The following is a 24,277-nucleotide window of genomic DNA, read 5'->3' on the forward strand; positions in this document are numbered from 1 at the left end:
TTTGGATTACTACCAAAAGTATATCCTGGCTCAAATCTTGCAAAAAATAAAACCTGAATAAACATTTGTTAATAAACTGACCTGAGATCCATCTGGAAGATCTTCTGAAGGGATCATCTTTACAGAGATACTTAAATACCTATAAGAAGTATAAAATTGTACAGCAAAATGCAATTTGGCAGCAGATATCCAAAGCCTCGGAAAAGATTGTGCCTGTTTGGTTCTGAAGTTACACTTTTAGGAATTTATTGTAAAGAAAATTAATTGGATAAACCTGGAAAACTGAATATCCAGAGGTATTCCTCATAGTGTTTACAACAGCTAAAGTTGAAAAAAACAATCTAAATGTCTGAAAACAAGTTAGCTTAATAAATAATGGTTCACCCACAAAATAGGCTACTATGCACCCATTTAAAGTGAAGCTATAAATCTGTATGTATTGACATATGTATAGTATGAGTATAAAATGTATAAAAGTTCTATGCATTTATGGATAGAATATACATGAAAATTTTAGCAAATATTGTCTTCTGGTGGTAGATTTATGGGTGATTTTCATTATCTTATTTCTGTATAATTTTTTTACAATGAGCATATGTTACTTTTATCATTAGAAAAGAATTAATGTATCCCCTTAAAATTATAAAGATAAGAATTTTAGAAAGCTAAAATTTTTAAGAGTTCTTGGTTGTTGGTTTTTTTCACATTTTCTTTTATTCCAGTTACTTACTCCCCCCATTCTCTTCTTGCACTGTATGTTTTAAGATGGAAATTGTGTTCCTTTTCTCAGAACAAAACACCCTATTTCTTTCATATGCTGTATTACCCTGGCTGCTCAGAGCTGGTGTTCAATGAATATTTAAGAATTCACTCATTTGCAGGGGGACGAGGGAAACCTGGCATTAAAGGAAGCCCGGGGTCTCCAGGATGTGCTGGTTTTCCAGGATCTCCAGTAAGATTTCATGGTTTTGAAGCTTTAGTTTCAATTTGGAGAATGGAGCACCCCCAAAGTTATCAGTTGGGTGCCTGGCAAAGAAGAGGCACTTAACAGACACTTATTGATTAAATGAATAAATGAATGATGTATGAATGAATAAGTGAATGAATAAATGAATGAATTTATAATCACTTAAAGTGGTGTCAGAGACAGAAAACAGATCAGTGGTTGCCTGGGGCTGAGGTTGGGAACAAGGATTGACCACAAATGGGTTGGAGGGAATTTGGGAGAGTGATGGAAATGTGTTAACACTGAATTGTGATTGTACCTTTATTTTCGAAACCATTGAATTGTATTCTTACAAAGGATACATTTTATGGTATGTAAATTATACCTCAGTAAAGTTGTTAAAAATTTAAATTTGATTATCATAGTGAATCATAAAGTTATATATGGATAAATACATTTAAATCGCATTATCCAGAGATGCATGTTAACATTTACCATATTGTGTGGATTGCATTGCATTGTACTCACTGAATTCTTTTCCAGTTTTGGAAGCAAAAGCAAAAAACACAAAAAGCTTAAGATTATACTTGTGTGCCAAAGAATATGTCTGAAAAAAAAATACACGTTCATTAAAATTGAAAAGTTCTTGTTGACATTTGGTAAATTTTTTCAGAGATGGACACAAGAACAACTGTCCAAACGCCATGTTGACACATTTCTGTGCTGCCCTAGGGATTCCCAGGTGGTCCCGGTCATCCAGGACTTAAAGGAGAAAAAGGTGAAACACCTCAGCCAGAGGGACAAGCAGGTGCCCCTGGGGACCCAGGGCCCAGAGGACAGCCTGGAAGAAAGGGCTTGGATGGAATTCCTGGAACTCCTGGACGAAAAGGGTTCCCAGGACCTAAAGGTGAACTGGTTAGTATCTTAGTAATTTTTTTTCAAATTACCTTCCCTGTAAATGAAGTGCCCTGAAGTTAAGACATACGGTGAATTCCTTTCAGAAAAACGGGCCGCTCATCACACGTCATCCCTCTAACTGTAGAATGAGGCATCTTCAAACCAGAGCAAATATTTGTAGCATTTTGACAAAATAAATAGGTAACACTCAAAGATCTTTTTAGCCCAAATAAAATTCTTCATTGATAATGACCTTGTCTCATACACAAGTTACAATTCTACATTTGTGTCAAATGAGTTTGTAAAGAAGTTCAGAAAATAATTAAAAGGGAAAGTTTTAGTCAGTGGTTAGGGGGCAATGTGCATCCTTTTAAGTGAAAATAAGTGCAGAAAAAGACAAAATGTTCATGGGTGGGATAGTCAAATAGATCAAATGTTTTGTCATTGACAATATTTAAGTTTATATAAATTCTCTCTCTTTCCATGGAGTAGAACCTCTCACATGTTCAATTGGGAGAGTCCTACCACAACCTGGTTTTCTTTGAGAAATTTGCAAGGCATGCTGCCCAGCCTATTGTCTGAAATGCCAGTTTCTCCCAGGGTTAATCAGTGTGATGCAATAAAAAAGGTCCCACTTCGAACAGGGACGCTTAGCCAACAAATTTAAAGTTTCATTTATAGACTCTTAAATGTCAGAATATGAATTGTGACTCCCCAAGGTGTGCAAGATATGGTATGCAATCTTCCCTAAACGTTTTTTACTACAAAGTACTTTTTGGCTGGCAGGGCCAGGGTTTCTCAGACCCTCCTTTGACAAACTGTCCATCTGTCCCCCACGTGGTAGTTGTGGTTCTAGAGAGACAGAATCTAGAATGCTTTTGGTCTAGTATTAATAGAATTCATATGATGCTTCCATTTGTGTCTCCATCATTCCCTTATTGGTTCTGGGAAAGGTGTTTCAGGAAGTAAGAGAAAAAATCAAGGTGATTTGCTGTTTGTTATGCCCTGTCATTATGCAAGAAGGACCGCTTAGCCACCGGGGATATAATAAAAAATCCAGTTAAATGTATTATGTGGGGCCATGTTGGAAAGGAAGGGGAACTTCAATTACTTTGTCAAATTCAACTTCCTTAAAACACACAATTTATTTTCAAAGTTACAGCCTACAAAGAAATTGTAAAAGACATTTTATCAGAAAAAAATTAATAAAGATAGACTATCTCCTTTGTAATGAAAATACCCGGTGAAAGGCAAAACGAATAAACGTTTGCTGTACTTGTTTGATTTTAGAAATGTACCATTAACGTCAATGTCACCTCTAAGTCCATTTGAACTGTTGGCCTATTTGAGCTAAGTTTTGGGGACTAGTATCATACAGGTGGTATGAAATTGTAGGGACATCTTGAGTGGGACTCCAGAGAGTTCCAAGTGAATGAAATGTGGCTGAATTCCAAGAGCCAAAACACCGCAGCAACCATACAGAGCCCTTTTTTTAGTAATGATTCCTTTAAATGCCAAATGCCTTTTAATTCAAGACCTTCTCAATGACTGGTATTCATATTCATGGTAATAGTAACCTACGTAAGGAAATACTGGAATGAAGCACTATCCAAATACATTGCTATCGTCACAGGCCCTCATTGGTGAGAAGGGGGACCGGGGTTATCCGGGGGATCCTGGCAGCCCTGGATCCCCAGGACCTGCAGGACCAGCTGGACCACCAGGCTATGGACCGCAGGGAGAGCCCGGTCCGAAGGGTGACCAAGGCGTTCCTGGAGTCCCTGGAGCCCCTGGAAAAGCCGGTTGGTTAGTTTTCTTTCCAGTCCTGTTTTCTTATGGAGCGGGTTGATGGTTCCTAGTGAAGCTCCCTCCAGACCAGTGGATGTGTAGAAACCTGCTTCTATTAAGTACAATATGTCAGCTCGTAGGCACTAAGAAAGAACATGTAGGATATGTTAGAGAAAATCCATTCTTTTCCCTGTTACTGAGCAATTCAGTTCAAACTTCCCAGGATAGACTATATCCAATACTGATATAAATATATGGAATTCACAGATGCTAAGGAATGAGTGGAAGTCAGTTATAGTAAACAAAGGGGAGGCCAAATCCTAGGACACTGATCTTGAGATGCCTCTTCCAGGCTTCTAGGGCCCACTAATATTACTCCATATTTGTTCTTTTTTATCCATAACCCAATAAAAATTTTATAAATGAAACTTCAAAATATCTAAGTCACATGAAAAAAAGTTGTCTGATAACACTTTTAAAGTCCGGGGAACTTTTGGGATCCACTTGTACTGAACATTGTTTCTGGAATCAGGAGGTGTTACCTGTGGTCAAGAACACGGTGGAAAATGAAAATGGCATACTACTAACAGCTTTAAATAAATAATGCTGTCGTGGTCATGCCTCACTTCTAAAATCACTTTAAAGGGTGAGACCCGATAACCAGTGGTCTCCAAGTCATTTTATAGCATCATCAGGAAAACCTGACATGCACATCCCCACGGTACCCATATGTATTATAAACTGTATGCATGCATTTCCGTCCACACATGTATGCAAACCTTATTTTGTGGTTCTACATACATGTACTTTTTTTCCTGTGCCTTACTTTTTTTTTCTTTTTTTTTTTTCTCCTGTGCTTTACTTTTGAGGCTGCTGTTCTAATCCAAGAATTGGCAAACTGTGGCAGCTCACAGTCCAAATCCAGCCCACTGCCTATTCATGTATGGCCCACAAGCTAAGAAAGGTTTTTATATCTTTAAATGACTGGAAAAAGGAAAACTTTTAAATAATAGGTCATGAAATTCAAGTTTCAGTGTCCATAACTAAAGTGTTATTGGCACACAGCCACTCTCATCCATTAATATATCCGTTCTGGCTGCTGTCACGCTATGACGGCGGAGTTGAGGAGTTGTGACAGACCATCTGGACCACAAAGCCTAAATGATTTGCTATCTGGCCCTTTGACAGAAAAAGTTTACTCAGCCCTCTTCCAACTCATCTTCAAACCCTCTTCTGTTCTTTCTAACTGTGCATCCTTAGCGAAGGACTCCATTGTCCTAACATATATTATCATCAACTGTTCCCATCACACTACTGTATACCTACCTACTCTGTCTAAAAATATATGAATATATGGGCAACACTAATCACTCACATGGTTTTTAATATTGTGGCAGAACATGATCTCTGATCTTTACTAGCTGAGTAAGCATTATTTCCCCAATGACACATGAGGAACTTATCAGAGAGTTTAACAAATATTCCCCGTATCACACTCCTTATAAAGAGCAAGGCCAAGGTTCATGTCCAGACCTCCCTGTCAGGCCACACTTCCTGGCTGTGCACTCAACTAGTCACCCAATCAATGAATAGCCTGCCAGCATCCACCAATGTTTAAGCTGAATTCATGTTATCATTTTTTTTTTTTTAGAATAGGCTCTCTTTCAATAGACCAGCACGTTGGGCTGTTAATTAAAATAAGGCCTTAGACAATAAATAAATAAATAAATAAATAAATAAATAAATAAATAAATAAATAAATAAATAAAATAAAGCCTATCTAAGCAGAGACTATTTTTCATATTCCTTGGAATATATCTGTGAACCCCTCATTATCATATCATGTATTTCCCCTCTGAACCAAGGAAAACCTCAATATGCACACGAATCTCATAATCATAAATTTTCTTAAGGTCCTCCGGGAGAACCCAGTATTTCGACACCAATCCCAGGGCCCCCAGGTCCTCCAGGGCACCCAGGCCGTCCTGGCCCCCGAGGTCCACCTGGTAAGTACCCCCTTTGTCAAGCTGGGGACATGGCACCAGATGGTGCCCTGACTCTTCTGGGAAAACTCTGTCCCCATTATAAGGAAAATAATATATTCATTGGCTCCCAAAGAGAGCACAGGCCAGAGCTTTGTCAGATAATAAGCCAACAGGCAGGGAACTTACTGCTATCCTTTGACATTATCCAAATTATTCCCATTGGTTCTTCTGATTCCAAAAAAGAATTGATATGATTACTTGAGAAGAATTCGAGAGCAGAACAATCTTCATGGGTATTTGGTGGAGGAAGAGGAACGCTTGCCCGTGGTTAATCAGGATAGTTAGTACCCAGAGTTTCTTCATTTGAAAATGTAACTTCTTCACCAATCTGATCAAAAACTTCATTTTGCGTGCAGGGAGGGAGACACATCGTTCAAGATATCTAGAATATTTCTTTTCAGGAGTTAAATTATATTTTCAAAATTATTTGCAGTTCCTAAAGATTAGTCCATCGGGTGGGAATGGGGGAAGAAGTCAGAGTTATGTTAAAATTATTTCTTCATTTCCAAAAATGTCGGAGATGACACAGAAACTGAGACATTTTGTTTCAAGAAAAGATAAAGGACAGTTGCTGATGTGGACGCATATCTGTTGTTAAGGTTGTCCTGGACTCAAAGGAAAATGCGATCACCCAGGTATTCCTGGGCCTGATGGTGAACCAGGAATTCCAGGAATTGGATTCCCTGGGCCTCCTGGACCTAAAGGTAAGTTTTAAAAATTTAAAACATAAGGTTCATTGGGGATATTTAGAAAATATAAATATATATATATATAATGAAGAACATAGGAAATACCCATAATACTCTTTAAAATGATGTTTTCCACCAGTCTTCAATGGGGAAAAAAAATCTTACAAGAATGTTAGGTAAAAAGGCAGAATTCACATTGATTTCTGCAATCTCATATCAATTATATATATATTTTAATGTATGGGAAAAAAACTGGAGGCAGTTCACCAAAGTGATTCTTCTTGATAGTGGGATTATATTTTTCTTTACTTCTGAATAGTTGCCTACACTTCTTACATTTTTATATTTCTTCACTTTATACATTTCTTGTATAATAAAGAAATAACTATTAGATCACAAATAGCTGATTTTCCATACATTCCAAAATAAATCACAGAAGTTATTCTCCTTTAGGAAAAAAAGAAAATGCTGTTTCTCATCAAAGGGGAAACACTTCAAAGAAATCCAGAAACTGAGGTCCCCTGAGGTATCTCAAACAATACCTTGAGGCTCCCCCCTGACAAGTGCTGTAAAGTCCTGTCAGGGTGACATATGAGTATTCCCAGTCACCAGCCACAACACAAAACTTCAGACTTTATGATAGTTTCATGTTTGTTTCAATATAATTTAAAATCTGTGTCAAAATATAATCCATTTTTGGTGCTTCATCTCTTAGATATCACCAATGTTTATCATACATCAGGTCTGCCCAAATATGGGAATATTTATCTGAATTTATGAGTATTTGAAATGGAAAACATAATCACATTCCTCATACGGTCACAAAAATGGCGTTGGCTGTAATTTCTTGAATTTCTTTCCAATGGCCTCTGAAGTCACCAGCCTGGCCCATATTTTTGCCTAGTCCTTCTTGGACCCTGCATGAAGAAAATTGCATCCTAGTTTGTAACCCCTGTGGGGTCACCTCTGGAAAGAGACACTAAACTATGGGAACCGGAACTAGTCTAAGAGCTCCTTGAAAGTGGAGAGTCAAAATTTCCCAGCTGAACCTAATGAATCCTGTGAACTAGCTGTTAATTAAAAACTTGTCAAATTAGGGGCACAGAGGAACATTCTGAGCGTGGCTTCACTTCACCAGGGCTTTCCATTTCTGAACCACAGAACAGAGAAAATGATGTGTGTGACTCCTTTCTCCATTCTCCTATCATAAATGCATATGAGAGAAGTGAATTCATCACATTCAGTGGCTCCTGTAAAGCATTAGGAAGTAATTCTCTTGAGCAACCCATGTTGAAAAAAGCTATCTGGGTGCCGGAAATGCTTTATCTCTTGATCTGGGTCATGTTTGCATACTCGTATATATATATATATATATATATATATATATATATATATATATATATATATATATATATATATATATATATATATATATATATATATATACATACATACATACATACATACACACACACACAAATATATATATTTGGCTGTCCACTGAATGTAAAATATACTTTTTTTCTTCAAAAAGTCAGCCAAATAGTCAACCAGGATCAATGGTTTAAAAAATTGCTCAATCAAAATTATAGTGGTACTAAATAACAAAAATTTGATTAGGTAATTTTTAAAATTGAGAACCAATGTAATCTGATTTGAAATTGAATTTTTTTAATTGCTAATTTAGCAGTTGGCTTTCTCATCACTCAATCTTTTATAAAAAGAATCTATAGCTGCTGCTTTCCTCTTAAAAACCTTAGCTAAAATAAGAGAGATACTGCTCAGAATCTTTTCATAGGATAATCTTACAACATTTACTATTTTTTCTCTGTAGGAGACCGAGGTTTTCCAGGAACAAAAGGATCACCGGGTCATCCTGGAGAAATTGGAAAGCCAGGCTTACCTGGAAAGCCAGGTGTCCCAGGAGCCAAGGTGTTTGAGAATTAAACCTCAGGCTGATATGAGGATGAAGGAGCGTGATCGTAGTTGGCCAGTTAGGTTGTTCCTGCCAGTCAGGATGCTCTGTGTGTACAAATTATCAAAATATTGGTAGATGATAAAGATATTGAACTCGTTTAAAGTTTCTTGAACCATCCCCCCCTTTTAGAAAGGAAAATAGAAGGTGTTACGAGATAGGTTTGCTTCTTTAGTCCCTCGTTAATCTTCAGAGACATTCAGAATATTTTAAATGGGAGAACTGTTGGTAAAAACATGGACAGCTATGAGAAAAGCTGTCAAAAGAAGAGACACCTAGATGGTTTATGGAAAATTCCACAGTGTTCTGAAACCGTGGAGGCTCTAAAGAATTATTAAGCATAATTTTATAGGAAAGTCAGCAGCTAGAGTGGATAAAGGAAAGTTGATGGAATGGTGGTGACTGTGCAAAAGGGACTTAGAAGCTCTATAATGAAAATATTATTTTTAAGTAAATAGCCCTAAAAACTAATTAATCAATAGTCAATAAGGATTTGGAAGCATTATGTAGTAAAACTAACATAATTTCTGTGCTATAGGGAGAACCAGGAATAGCCATGCCTGGAGAACCAGGAACACCAGGTTTTCCAGGAGAAAGAGGCAATTCTGGGGAAAATGGAGAAGTTGGACTCCCTGGATCTCCCGGTCTCCCTGGAATTCCAGGAACTGGAGGGCTTGATGGACCACAAGGTACCATACATAGCAAGTGCGATTACCTTTCTCCACTGTGAGCTCAGCTAAAATGCAGGAAGTTGAAAATGTAGGGATGAAGAATTCTTCTCAAACAAAGCTCTAGATCAATAAATAGAAGCCGCAGAAGCTAATTCTTTGCCCATTCAACATTGTTGCCCTGCCTCTGCTCCTTTGTTCCTTCCTCCGTCCTTCTTTGCTTCTTAATGAGTTTCCTCTTAGACATATTAACGGTATTATGTATCGGTCCGATTTAAGGGGAGAAAATTACAGGAGATTGCTTGGGATAGCAATACTAGGACCTGAATGTATTCTTGGACTCTGTTTTGCAGGGGATCCAGGGCAGCCTGGACCACCTGGAGAAAAAGGACCCCCGGGAAGGTGCACAGTGGGTCCCAAGGGAGCCCAAGGACTTCCAGGCTTAAACGGATTGAAAGGGCAGCAAGGTAGGAGCATGGCCTCAACACCAGTCACTAGATGGGCAAGTGTCGTGGGACGCCTGCTTTACTCTTCGCTGTTTAACCTCGGAGCTGTCCAGCAACAAGTCCTGACCACTGTTTGGTGGAAATGTTATTTCAGACATAGAAACCTTGTTGTCATGGATCTATTGCAGTGAGTACCACCCTGTAGATCAAGAGACCTGAAGTTAATATAATAAGTTGGACTGTGTCTTGTATGCAAGAAAATATGAATACTGAATATGTATATTTACATATATATTCCTATACATAGACTCTCAAAAAAGAGTTTTACCTTTATAAGTATATTAAAGTGTCAAATGTATCCCTATTATGAAAATAAAGTGAATGCATTAAAAAAAATACCTGTCTAACAAGTTTACAAACTAAAATATGTATAGATTGCTTTAAAGCAACCTAAAAGAAAGGTATAAAAATAAATCTAAATTATGCACATTAGATGGTCCAGACAATGAGAAACTTATTCTTTTTGGCTCTTCTCATCCAGATCTGTGAACTACTGGGGAAAACCCTCCAGAGCTCAGCTAATGCCTGCGGGCTATCATACTGCTTATGAGTTCACAAACAAGTCTGTGGCCAAGACGTGAATTGTAGTGGTGCTCTTATTGTTCCCAGAAGCATCTGGTGGCTCGCTCCATGTGAGTGGCTCTAAATGTATTCTGCAAGCTAAAGACTGAGCTACAGTCATAAAATGCAGTCCCAGGACATGCCTGCAGAACTAGAAAACACATACAAATTCTACATTTTTATTACTGCATGAGTCATTGAAACAGAGTGTGAAAGCCAGAAGGGATCTTTAAAATTTTATAGAAGGGGACGTAAATCAATCAATCTGTTAAGTATGTGGTTTGCTCAAAATCATACAGCTACATATTTGCAGCCACAAAATATTTCTGGAGTTGGTGGGAAATGTACTTGTGCTCATTCATTCATTCATTCATTCAAATATAGGCAGAAGAGGTGAAACAGGGCTCAAGGGAGACCCAGGTATCCCGGGCTTGGATAGGTCAGGATTTCCAGGAGAACCTGGACCACCAGGAAAACCAGGTCATCGAGGTGACATGGGACCGCCTGGTCAAAAAGGATATCCAGGAAATCCAGGATTTTTAGGGCCACCAGGTATCATTTTTTATGCTTTTATTTTTCTTCTGTCTTCTTCCACATTTTCCTTTTCAGGTGGCTATAGAAACTGGGCATGGGCATAGGCTTTTGATTCTATGCTTCTCTTTCAGTTAGTATAAGTTTTTTCTTCTGAATGGTTTGTAAGGGGCCAGAGGGCAGGGTAATGGTGGTAACGGGATGATCACATTACAGTTTCCTAGGATGTAACTATTTGTGTAATCTTTTTTTCTATTACTACTAAAATATATTTGCTAGTATTTTGCTGAGTTTTTTTGCATCTATAATCATAAGGGATCAGATAGTGTTTCCTACTCTTGTATTTTCTAGAAGAATTTGTAAAGATGGATATTCTTTAACTGTTTGGTAGAATTCAACAGTGGAGTCATCTGGGTCTAGGCTTTTCTGTGTGGGAAGTCTTTAAATTACTAATTCAGTTTCTTCACTTGTTATGGGTCTGCTCACGTTTTCTATTTCTTCTTGAGTCAGTTTTGGTAATTTGTGCCTCTCTGGGAATTAGTCCACTTTTTCTATGTTATGTGATTTGCTGGCATATAGTTAGTTATTCTTAGTGTTCCCTTATCATTCTTTTTATTTCATCATGATTTTTATAGTTTGTATGTTTGGGAAGAATATTCCAATAGCTTCTTCCTCATGCATAAGAACCTCCCTGATCCTTCTTCCAGAGAAGAGCCCAGAATAACAGCTTAACCTAGAAATTATCCTTTCATTCATATTATTGAGGTACTATCACATGCCAGCAGTGTTCTAGGCCATAGAGACACATCAGTGGACAAGACTTCACCTCTGGCAGTGGGGGAGACAATAAGAAATACATTTAAAAACTAAGTTCAATGGCCGGCTGAGTGGCTCAGTTGGTTAAGAGCTCGCTCAAGAGTTTGAGCTCTGAGCAACAGCAGTTCGATTCCCGGCCCGAGCTGAGCAGCCGCTGAGCTGCCAACAGGTGGCAGGATGGCTCAGCCAAAAAAAAACTAAGTTCAACTCTAGGCAACTGCTATGAAGAACTGCTATAAAATAAGGGAGTATAACAGGAAGTTATTACTGGTCAGGGATGGGGAGGAGGGAAAGCTCCAGAACTTCAACATATTTTATTCTCATCCACAAATGTGATTTGCTACCAACGACTTATACATGATGTGACAAAGACCGTTTACTGACCCACCTCCTAGACAAATATGACTGTTTTCCTGTTTACGGAAACCATTCCTTCAACTCCCAGCCTCTCCTTCTAAGTGTAATTCATTTTATTAGATGGAGCATTTGCTCTTTTCATTCTACACAACAGGTGCTGCTTTGTGTTACTTTGTTTCCATAGGTGAAAAAGGAAAAGCTGGGATGATGGGCTTCCCCGGAAACATTGGTCTTCCGGGGCCTCCCGGGAACCCAGGCACGCTGGGCCAGAAAGGTAAGCGATGGAGGCGCTTTCCAGCAATCGGGTGGCATGAGCAGTGTTCATGTATTTAACAGCAAAATAAAGTATGTTGTATTCTTTGAGGGGAAAACAGTTCCGAGAGAACCACATATTTGATTTTGCTCTTTTCTGTATTCGTTTTTCCCCGTTTGAACAGGATCGCATTTTCTCCCCACAGGCTTACATGCTACCCTCATGTGGCTGCCTGATTGGGGGAACCATTGATCAAGTTCTCAGCACTGTTAACCTTTGTGGCTTATTTGTTTTGTTTTGTTTTTTTTATGGTAAGCACTGTTACCTTTCGAAGCCTTAGGCATTACTTAAAGAATTGAAGAACAGCTATTGTGACTCCTGTCTTGTAGGTAGCTTTGGAATTCCAGGAGCAAAGGGTGAGAGAGGACTCCCAGGAGCCAAAGGGGACGAAGGAGCTAAAGGAATTCCCGGGCCTTCTCAAACATTCCACATCCCGGGGGACAAAGGAGAACCAGGCCGCAAAGGTACACACCGCCTTCCGTTTAGAGCCAGAACATGAGAGCTGATTCTGAGAGTCAGGCTTCCCTGGGCCAGTCCTCTTAGTGGGCAAATGGGGACAGTGAGGGGCAATGTCTAATTTCCTTCCCACAGTCACACAGCCAGCTGGTGGCCCAAGTCTGGATTAGAACTGGGTCCTGGGTGCCTTGTACAGTAATATGCTTCTTCTTTAAGGCATAACTTTTTATTTCTAAGTTAATTCTGCATTTTGGTCTACTGTATTTAAATTGTCACTAGTCAACTTTAAATCATAAACCCTCAAAGTCCATTTTTGCCATGTAGGGGGGAAATCAAAACCTTTAGTAATGCCACATAAAAAACTTCCCTGGCTGAAAGAGAAACCTCCACTCTAAATTCCACTCTATTTCATCAGCTGTAAGTAAGGGTGAATTTTTCTCATTGCACCTAAAAACTGCTTCTCGTGCTCAAAATCCTTTGGAGAATAATTACTGAAAAGAAAGTATATTTTAACTGAAAATTAATGCTTTAGAAATGCTGTTGTGAGCTCTAGCTACTAGGCTAAAATTCAAACCCAATCAAATTATTTCAAGTTATTATTCCCTTTCTCTGACACTTTTTGTTATACAATCAATACAACCAATGTAAAATCAAATTTTAAGAAAGCATGACTTATGGTCTCCTTGACCAATTCTAATCCTAATTAATTTTAGAAAAACAGGATTTCTACATAAAATGAAATGTTTACACAACAAACTTTCATAGCACAAAAGAATAAAGGGAAAATGTGTTTGCAGTTGCAAAACCCTGTCAAGTTTTCAGTAATATGTAATAAATTTTGAGAAGTGAAATTATATTCAACAAATACTTATATGTTTGGCACATAAAGATTTATAGTCCAAGTAAAGATTTGCCAAAAAATTCTACAGGGTGCTGTAGAACCAAAAGACTGAATAGCTCTCTTTCCCAGAATTAGGAAGGACTTCACTGAAGTGATAGTTGACCAGGACCTTGAGAGTAATTGAATCCAAATAATTTGCCAACTTAAAAAAATGCATAATCATTAGAAAAATAAATTCAAAGAAAGGGTTTTATTCCATAAGGAAAATTAGGAAGTAAAGGTCTTTTGAGTAGTTTCCGTTTAATCTGGTGTCAAGGAGATAGTTTAGTTCTGGGTGAAACAGGACATTGCACTACATTTTTTGCAATGAAATAAAAAGTTATATGAATTTTATAAACCTCAGCCAGAACCGGTCTAAGTCACAAGTGAAAGGAAAAACAAAAGAAATACTGCCACAAATGTCCAGTCCTCACAAATTGTCTGCATACACACCACTTCACTGGACTAGTCTAGATGATTTAGGTAGTGTGAGGAACATCTCAAAAAAAATGTGAATAGCATATCCATGCCTACACAAACTAAAATTTGGATCTAACATCATAAATGCACAACAGGTACTGATTTACGATTAAAGAATTCCTTTTGAAATGTGTAGACGGACACATGCTTTCTATGCTTGTATCAAAATCATTTTACTCACCCGAAGTTCAATAGACATGGAAGCTGTCCTGAATGTTTTCCTTTGGCTTTTCAAATACATAACCAAGTAGCAGAGATTAAACAATAGCAACGAGAAGATCGTACTGTCTGGGCCCCTCTTAATTTCAATACTATGAATTTTGTTTTTTAACTGAATTTCTGGCTTAAAGGCATCCACAGTAAATGGATGAGATGTCGAAGGCGGAGCACAATGTCGTCTCCTAAAGGAGTCTGCATGGGAGACGAGCATATGTATGAAAACATAATGAATACTACAAGATGCAAATTAGTACTGTTTTGTTATTTTAACAAAGACCTAGGTAACACAACATGCAGGTACTGTTCTAAGTTTTACAAATATTGACTCGTTTAACCCTCACAATAACCCCAGGAGTAGGTTATTGCTATTGTCCCATTTTACAGATGGAGAACGGAGAGGTCAAATTAATGCCACTCTCCTAGGAAGTGACAGAGATGGGACTCACACAGATGTGGTTGCCATACTCGGCCTCCTCGCTGTGCTGGCAGGTGCCACTGGCAGTGAGCCCGGTGGGAGGTGAGGGAAGCAGAAAACACAGCAACCAAGGTAGTGGGAGAGGCCTCGTGAAAGAGGATTTAAGTTGTGAGTAGGAGTCAGATGAGAAAATCATACTCTCGGCTTAAAACCTTATCAAGTCTCGCCCTGCTGTAAGAATTCAAACTTCATAGGTTGGCATACAAGTTTATCACTTGCCCTTTGTCTACTTCTCCAACCACAGCACATTTATTTATCCAATAATTATTTTTTTGTACCTATTAACTAGACATTTTACTCTGCTGAAGACACAGAGGTGAGCAGAGCAGAGGGAGTACCCTGGTCATGAGACAAGTCACAGTTCAGTGGGGAGAAAGAGACGTTAATGGATTTATAAACATTTTCTGTATCGGGCCAGATTGTATTGGGTTGTCAGAAGCGTCATGACGTTTTTTTTCTATGTTTTTCATTGCAAAAATGCATCATGACTTTTCTGGCAACCCAAAAAATATCTTAGGCTTTCTGGACCACATATGCTCCATATGCATATTCTTCTTTAGTGTTCGTTTCTCTGTTTATTTGTTACAGTCCTTTAAAAATGTGAAAGCTCTCCAGCCATACACCAAGCCAGATTCAGCCTGCAGGCGGTAGTTTGTCAACTAAATAATATGTATTTTTAGATTATGATAAATTACATAAATGGAAAAAATGAAGGTGACGAAAGAAAATAATCTAACCCCTTGGTGTTCACCACTCCTTTGCACATGCTATTTTCTTGCCTGTGGATCCTGTCCCATTCCTTGCTTTTTTTCACCCAACTAGCTCCCACGTGGTCTTTAAGACTGAGCTAAAAAAACACCTCCTCTTCCAGAAATTCTTCCCTGTAGCATATTGTGCCCAACTCTGTTACAGAACTTATCACACTGGGCAGCAATTGTTTACTTGGTTATCTCCCCAGTGAAGCACTAAAAACTTGGGGGACAGGGACATGATTTATGTCTCTAGTACTCAACATAAGACCTGTTTATTGATTAGACACTCAACCCATATGGGGATGGATAAGTGTGTAAACAGGGAAACTGCCACAGAAAGTGGGTCTGCTGGAGAAATGGCACAAACCCGGCCATCCACAGGTAGTAGAACGCTTCAGGTACCAGTGGAAGATGTTCATGATTTATACTGTAGATCACAGAGATTCGAGGAATATTTTTGAGCAGGAAAATAATGTGATCAAAGCCGTGTTTCACAAAGGTAGGGTGTTGTTGTGGCAAGTGTATGAGCTTCCCCACCTGCAGAACTGGGTTCAAATTCCCGACATCACCACTGATGGATGGTGTGACTCCAGGTTAGTCTGCTGATTTCTTACAGTCAGTTTCCTCACCTCTGCCTCCAATCTGGAAAGGCTCAAGGATAGAGAGATTGCATACAGAGTAAATAAAATTAATAAAAGAAAATAATATCCATCCTATACTAATTACTTAATGAATAACAGTTATAATAAATGGCTTGAGAATGAGATAGTCTAGACAAAAATAGTGGAGTATGATCTTCTGTCATTACTAAACTTAAAAATTAAAAAAGAAGCTATATTTAGGCCCACGAATTCTTACAGTGTTTGTTTAAAGTGTTATAATATTGTGATAATTGCTAGTTTTCTTTGAGAATTAACTCATGCCAGCCTCTGTGCTAATGCTTTGTATATATTATCTCATTTAATCCTCGTTTTAAAAAGATATAAGTCCACATCTGTCCATGCTCTTAACAAATATGCTATCCCATATTACAATAATATCTCATCAATTTTAATCAGGACGTAGATAACTCTGATAAAATTATAACCTGTATTTTTAATACATGGTTTTTAACTTTAGGATTTGCAGGAAAGCCGGGTGAGAAAGGAGATAGAGGCATTCCAGGGTTACCTGGTTTAAAAGGACACGAAGGGTCACCTGGACCACCGGGACCACCAGGTAGAGCTGATTCTCTAATAGAAATATCAGGGTTTAAGTTTGCCTAGATCCAAATGCAACAAAAATGTTTCTAGACTTACTGGGTCAAATATGAATTCACCTCCAATAGTGTTCCAACAGAAATTCGCTTCTAAATTAAACCAAAATGAATGTGTTTCTAGTCAGCTTGTATTAACTAAAAAATATCCACAATATCACACATAAAAGAAAATCAGATAATGCTTTAAAGGTTTTCAAATTTGCCTCTTTTTTTTTAAGCAAGTTATTGAGTTTGCAAAGTAATTTTTTAAACAATTAAAGTAACCCCCTATTCTCTATGATCACGTCAGTGACAAAATATATTACATGGAGACAAAATGTTAGTACTGAATGTAGAAGTCTATTACTTATATGATCGCAGGCCCTGATCCTAGGATGATTTTGATGTTTGAAATCCAGGTCTGCTGATAAGAATCTAACTTTCTTGACCTTTACATTTTCTGGGTCATCAGTCCCCTCCTTATATGGAGGTAAAAAGGCACCTAAACAAGCACTTAAAACAGCTGGTCCGGCAACTCTGGATGCATTCATTCATACAAGCAACAAATATTTATTGAGCACCTACTGTGTCCAGGAGCTATGCAAGGCATATGACTATGTATTTGTTCTCAAGGCCCCAGAGGAGATCCAGGCAGCACTGGGCATCCTGGAGAACCAGGACCACATGGCATGCCGGGAAGCATGGGGAGCATGGGGGTGCCAGGTAATGAATGTATAAGATGCTGTTATGAGCCTACAAGCTCACAGTGGGTCCCAAGTCTAGATTTTCTGTGTTGTTTGTAGTTTTGTTTTTCCACTTGGTAGAAAGTTGGTGTAATGCAGCTAGATTTACTTTTAGATAAACGTACTATGTGCAACTAGAAACTGAGTGAGAACAAAATAAATCTTTATATTGTGTAAAACTCATCCATTATGACTACCTGATGCATTAGTGATTCCAAAAAGCCACCTTCTTAGGAAAAAGGTGGTTTGTGCAAAGGCCAGAAGTAGAACATTTCAACATCCCTTTGTTTACCTATTTTACCTGATTTCTTTCTTAATTTCAGGTTCTAAAGGAAGCAAGGGAACTGTGGGACTCCCAGGTCTACGTGGAAGGCCAGGCCTCCCAGGACTTCACGGTCTCCAAGGAGATAAGGGAGAGCCAGGTTATTCTGAAGGTACAAGACCAGGACCACCAGGACCAAAGGTATATACCCCACTCAACTATTCACATTTTGGCTGTTAAGTGCGTCCCTTTAAATATCAACAGGTATATATATGAATTCAACGTGGGCAGAGAAAAATTGAAAATATTATTGTATTTTCAGGTAGTGACTTGAGGTTTTTTTAATCCTATCTCCACAACTGAGGATGCTTATCACACAGTTGTCAATTTCTGAGTTTATTCTCCCCAGTTTCACCTCCCAAGAAATTCCTCATAACTGTCCCTGCAATTTGAATGTGCTGCCAGAAGGAGGCAGTGATCAGAGGCCAGCAGCATCTGACAGGGCAGTGTTTGTTTTTACAATGACACAAAAGAGCCAGTCTCTGCTGTGTACTCATCTCACACAGACATAAAAATAAACTTCCAAACCTTGTAATCAAAAACACTTGACTTTGTTAAACTATAATAAAAGATGTAAAATAACTTTAAAGCATCATTAAAAAGCAGACAATGTCCTAAAATACATACATTTATCTTTCTTAATTGTTTAAGAACTTTAAATATTTTCATTGCATTACACATAATTTTATTTTGTCTCTATGTTCTCAGTGCGTGTGCTGTTAACTAGAGGTTGCATTTCACAGCCCTTGCTAGCTTGTATTAAGCAGCAACCAAATGTGTCAGTGGGGTTCAGTTTTTTTTTTAGGTTTGTTTCCTTTCAACCTTTTTGTGTATAGCAGAGCTAGACCACTAGAGAATCATTAAATAGAAGTTCCCATAAGCAGGGGGTTTAACATGGGATTCCATGGACTCACTAAAGAAGTCTTTGGGACCCGAAGAAGCCTACTAATCTCCTCAAAATGTAAAATAAATGCAAATTTTTGTAGTGGAGAGTCTATATTTTTTAATCAGACATTCAACAGTATATGACTCCAAAACATACAAAACTTGTTACTCAGGAGGCATTTTCCCTGACTGTTCTAAGCCAATAAAATACCACCTTTTCTAAGATTTCCACCAATAATTTTTCCACCAATATTTCCACCAATAAGTAATTGCTAAAAACAACAGGACAGAAAATTTTAGGAAGCCACCACAGACCCAAGAAAGTAACTCTTTATTACCTGGAGCACAAATAAATTTCCTTTGCCCTTTATTTTTAGACTAGGTCCTCAGAAAACCAGGGGAGACTCCACTGAGATATCTTCTTAGTGAGGAATTGTTTTATACTTAATTTTCATTCAGTTAATCAATAGCTTTATTTATATTTAGGATTTTCATAGGTAACCACAATAGTCATTTTCAGAACTGTGCATTGAACACGGAGTAAGCTGTTTTTACCATGCTGGCAAATCATAGTCATAGAGTAGTATATTTTAATCAGCTACTATGGAGAATTTGTAAGTCACCATCAAATCCCTATGTGCTGGCATATCATAAAACTGAGATACAGGTTTAATGAATATTAAATCATCGAAGTGGGTTTTTTTCCATGTGATTGACATACTTTTATCTGGATGCATGGTATTTGTAGGACATATATTCTTTTGGTCTGCTATTTCTTTCCTATCCCTGAGTGAAGCATCACAATTTGAAATTATACACTTGTGTGATTATTTACCTACCCGCCCACTGGTCTCTAAAGCTCCGTGAAGGCAGGGACTGTATATATCACATGCCTGTGTATGGTTACTATTATATTCCTGGTGAGAGCCAGCTTCACAGGCATGTGACCTGTGCAGCCACAGAGCCTGGGCACTAAGAGCTCCAGGTTTGATTTAACGCCCTGCTGTTGCTGTCTTGAATTGCTTTACATTTTTTTAAAAAGGGAGCCGCATTTTCACGTTGCACTGGGCCTCACAGATCATGGAGCCATCCTGTTCCCAGCCGCTATCACAGTGCTGGCACATAGCAGACATTTAATATAAATTGCTAACTATCTAAAAAGTAATAATAAGGAAGTGCAAGCAAACATAGTTTGTGCTTAATTCTGATCACCTGTCATGCATATATGAGAATGTTAAAGGTGTTTGACTGAATTTAAGGGAGAACCAGGATTGCCAGGTGATGTGGGGCGGAAAGGAGAAAGAGGGTCCCCTGGCCCACCTGGACACCCCGGGCCTGCTGGACCTGACGGAGCCCCTGGACATCCCGGAAGTCCCGGCCACCCAGGTGAGCTCTGACTTCACAACTCTGAAAGCTGGAAGCATGACCCTTCGCATGGCTCTCACCGCCTCGAATCATCTCCACAGGCAAAACGCTATTGAGACTTTTGTAATACAATTGCTTTTTTTCAATTTGAATCTTCAAATTCTAAGACACTAAGAAACAGCACATTAATCCAGATGAGCCTTAAGTTACTGATCAGCCAGTTTGGTGGACCAAAATCTACAAACATGCTCCCATATATAAAACCTGTGACGTGCAGCCTCAGTGAATTCAGCCTAAAGACATAAAACGTTAGTTTGTTCCCCAGACTTACAATAGTCATATTAGTTTCCTAGGGCTTCCATAACAAATAGTACAGGCGGGGTGGCTTAAATAACAGAAATGTATTTTCTCACAATTCTGGAGGCTGGAAGTTTGAGATCTAGGTATCGGCAAGGTTGACTACCTGAGACCTCTCTCCTTGATTTATAGATGGCCACCTTCTCCCTATGTCTATCCTGTGTCTGTGTCCAAATTTCTTCTTATAAGGACACCAGTCATATTGGATTAGAGCCCAACCAAGTGACCTCATTTTAACTTAAATTGCTTTGTTAAAGACCGTCTCCAAATACAGTGATATTCTGAGATACTGGGGATTAGGACTTCAACAAATGCATTAGGCAGCAACACGATTCTGCCCATGACACTGTTGTGATTTTTTTCTGGCATGTTTCAAGGCTGAACGTTGGCCTTCTTTCTCATTTGTTATCATTCAGGTTTCAGTTTTTGTTTTATTTTTAAAAACAACTGCTAAGCTACTACTGGGATGTAGTTTTGGGTCTTACTCGAAACGATAACATTTAAGTCATCTTTTCCAATGCTGAAAGCTTCAATGGATTTGCGGTTAATTCCCAATTAAAACAATAACAGATATTGAGTGGTCCCCGTGGCTGGTGTCTGCACATCTCTGAAACTGACTCGACACATCTCTGCTGTGCTGCGCTGGGGGAAAAGCCCGGGGTGGCTGATGGCAAGAGGACTGCAGCCAACTATTGTAAGAACTGACCCAATCAGCCTTTGTTGTAACCATTAACCTTTGGGTGTTCTTTTCCCCTTTCCCTCTCTCTTCATTTATAGGAAGACCGGGTCCGGATGGTGATTTGGGGTCTAAAGGAATCAAAGGCTTCCCGGGCTTTCCAGGAACAAAAGGCCCTCCAGGTTCCACCTCTGTCCTTTGTCTATTTCCCTTTCCGGAGGGAGGCAGGTTTTCTCCTGAGTTTGGACTCTGATACCCATATCTCTGAGTCATGAATGCCCTACAGGAGGTAGCTCCCAGTTACTCGGTGCTCAGACAGAAATGCAGGGAAGTGAAGTGAGGTATTTTAGACCCAATTCAAACCACTGTGGGCCTAGGCATCCCAGAGTGATGGTGCTCATAATTGTATTCACCTGTTCATAGTTTTCACTGAGAATGTGGTGTCACATAACTGCAGCTCTGAAAAACGAACTCCTTTACCAGATTTACACACGACTGGCACATTAGGCCATTGATAAGAAGTAAGTCCTCTATTAACATTGCACTATTTTTTTTTCCAGGTCCTCCAGGATTCCCAGGAAATCCTGGACCGATGGGTATGAGAGGTCACCAAGGGTGTGATGGAATTCCCGGACCACCAGGAGAAAAGGGAGAACCGGGTACAGCTTGCTGATTACCTTGGATTCACTAGTTCTATTTTGCATGAAATACTTAGTGACACTGGAACCCCCTCTCTGCTTGAGACCCTTCTCTGACAGAACGGATGCTCTTTAATGTGTCCTGGGAGTGTGATAATTAAACTGCCTTCTGTTGCCAAAGGGAAATTGACCAAGCGGAATGAATTATATAGATGTTTATAATGAAATTAACCACATATCAAATATTAATATGGCAAAATTACCTCTTTCAGGTTTGCTGGGGGCACTTCCAGGCCCAAAAGGGAAACCTGGCGCTCGAGGTGAGCAGTCCTTTTTCATATGCGCTTTCAAGGACAGAGTCTAATTTAATATGCCTGCGATATAAAATAAACTTAGCCTATTGAATTAAAGAAGTCCCAATGGCAAGGTAGGATGTTTAAGCTTCTTAGTATTCAAGTAGAAATGCTGAATTATTACCATCACGACAAAGTGAATGAATTAGAAACTGTGACCCAATTGTGGAATTTCCTTTTATGGAAGTCTTTAAAAATAAAAAGACTTCTTATGTATTTGCTTTGCTTTTGTTGTTGGCGTGGTTTGCATCACCTCCTGCGAGGATGGAGGCTGATTTGGTGGCTTGTGAGTGAACATCCCTCCCTGCTGTTCTGAGATGCCGTAATAACGTCACTCCTCCCCACCTTGTTATCTTCCTGGGTCTGATTCCAACCCCAGAGCCAGCTGGTTAGAGACAGTCACTACTGATCATAAAGGGCTACCCAGAAACTCTCTCAGCATCTCAGATGTGGCAATTTGTTGAACATGTCATTCAAAGTACGTACAAGTGTTTTGTTTGCCAGGCTGCAATCCTGGATGTCTCGTGCCAGTGTTTGATAAGATAAGCAGCTTCTTTTCACTTTTTCCAATTTGTAGAGAAACCTGCCAGGAGAAATACTAGATAATTTGCACCTTCACAGCCATGGGTCCTGTGGATAGGAGTATTATTTTAGCTCACGAGGACCAGCAAGGAGTAGCCTGATGCTCCTGAGAAACTCAGAGAGGCTGGGACCTCCTCTTCACCTGCCAGCTCAACTGAGAAAGTAGACCAGAGTTGTCCTTTTCTGTTTGTTTCCAGATGATGTGACAGTCCTTTTGGTGGGACTCAATGTCCCCATGTCTCTCACACCCCTCTCTTCCCCATGAGCATAAAGACTTTCCCAGTCTACTTGTACAGCCTAGTTTTAGAATTATGGCCAAAAGGAGTTTCTGTTCATTTTCCTGAGATGAGCTCACAGTTTAACCACTTGGAATGAGAACACTTTAGCATTTAGTTGGAAATAAAATTTGATATAAAATTGCCACACCTTAAATGAAAAGACGATTCAAAAATTAACAAGTAGCCTAATTCTATAAATGATTATGCCCTCAATCCCTCGAGAATAACTAATTAGGGAGAAGACGTTGAGACTTGGAAGGTCTTTGGAGGGAATCATTTTAACTAGTTTATGCTCCCAAATCCTAAAAAAGAAATCATATCATAAAACACAGAAGAATTTTAATGGACTTGGAATATACAACCCAAGACAGCATCTTGGTACCTCAGACCATTGCTAAACCCTGTTGTACAAATACCACACTTCACGGCTCGAAGTGAGCTGAAATCATTTAAACACTTTCATTTAAAAGCACAAATTACAGGCATAAAAGAGCTAAAGAACATGACAGACAAAGGGCTAGATATTCAATATTCATCAATTTTCTTTTCAACATCACTCTGTGTCTTCCACACATAATAACTCCCCAGGCCCTTCCCCTATGCCACCAGCCTCACTCTCACTTTTCCTTCTTTTTCCTCCAATCTGTCTCCTACTTTTTGTGCCATTTACCATTTCTAGAATAACAGAGATGGGAGACCGGAGGGGGAGATTATTTTCAATCCATACAACATTTTCCATTTGTGAATGACCAAGCAGGAGTTCTTGAAGGTTCTCGGAGATGAAGATAGTACTATTAAGTGTTGACCTTTTGGGGTTCTTCTTTGGTGAATCCAAACCTCCTGCCACATTCGTCCCTTCCAAAGTAGTGTTTGCATTGGAACTTTGTGAGAGAAGTAACCAGAGGACAGAGCAGGGATTACAGCTTTGTTGTTCCTTTTCTGGGTTTAGCTGGGTGACGCTTCCAATGCATGAAGTTTAGCGTTCTACACTCCACAGTCGGTGATTAAATGTCATTGTACTTAAAGTTCATCAAATAATAATAACTGTGGCTTACATTTGTAGAACACTTCAGAGCTTACACTGTGCTTTTCTGTCTGTTTTCCATATATTATCTCACTGGATCTTTAAAGAATTGACCTAGGTCAGGTATTACCTTCATTTTATTTAATTTTATTTTTATAGCTTAAAGAGTTTTAATCAAAACAGCATAATTTTGTGGTTTTTAAACCTGTGTCTTATTTTAAAAAACACAAAGAATGACTATTACAAAATTAAAGGTGAACAATCAAAGCACTTAGTTCCTTTAAACAAAAAAGTTAGTAGTCTATGATGAAACAACTAATACTTTTTGGATTACTCCAATTTAAGAATATCCAAATATCTCAAGACATAAAATCTGTGTGCTTCTGTCTTTCACTCCTATGAACTTATTTGAACTGAGATTTTATATAATTCCACAGGGAAAATAAATAAAAAAATAATCTTG

At 38.8% G+C, this 24,277-nt stretch overlaps 1 protein-coding gene across 1 annotated transcript in view; it reads left to right on the forward strand.

Annotated features, from left to right (window-relative positions):
- Positions 1-24,277, forward strand: part of COL4A3 (collagen type IV alpha 3 chain) — a gene marked incomplete at its 5' end in the record, with an annotated part of 68,989 nt that overhangs the window by 27,377 nt on the left and 17,335 nt on the right. The window contains 18 exons of the mRNA XM_019657055.1: positions 882-952; positions 1,679-1,861; positions 3,477-3,645; positions 5,545-5,637; positions 6,276-6,380; positions 8,200-8,297; positions 8,879-9,029; positions 9,362-9,475; positions 10,460-10,627; positions 11,964-12,053; positions 12,422-12,556; positions 16,474-16,572; positions 17,225-17,314; positions 17,658-17,797; positions 19,801-19,927; positions 21,041-21,121; positions 21,500-21,598; positions 21,850-21,897. Coding sequence (XP_019512600.1) covers positions 882-952; positions 1,679-1,861; positions 3,477-3,645; positions 5,545-5,637; positions 6,276-6,380; positions 8,200-8,297; positions 8,879-9,029; positions 9,362-9,475; positions 10,460-10,627; positions 11,964-12,053; positions 12,422-12,556; positions 16,474-16,572; positions 17,225-17,314; positions 17,658-17,797; positions 19,801-19,927; positions 21,041-21,121; positions 21,500-21,598; positions 21,850-21,897 — 2,061 coding nt within the window. The remainder of the gene's footprint in view (positions 1-881; positions 953-1,678; positions 1,862-3,476; positions 3,646-5,544; positions 5,638-6,275; positions 6,381-8,199; positions 8,298-8,878; positions 9,030-9,361; positions 9,476-10,459; positions 10,628-11,963; positions 12,054-12,421; positions 12,557-16,473; positions 16,573-17,224; positions 17,315-17,657; positions 17,798-19,800; positions 19,928-21,040; positions 21,122-21,499; positions 21,599-21,849; positions 21,898-24,277) is intronic.

Source organism: Hipposideros armiger, unplaced genomic scaffold (genome assembly GCF_001890085.2).
Source record: "Hipposideros armiger isolate ML-2016 unplaced genomic scaffold, ASM189008v1 scaffold_273, whole genome shotgun sequence".
NCBI classification, from domain to species: Eukaryota; Metazoa; Chordata; class Mammalia; order Chiroptera; family Hipposideridae; genus Hipposideros; species Hipposideros armiger.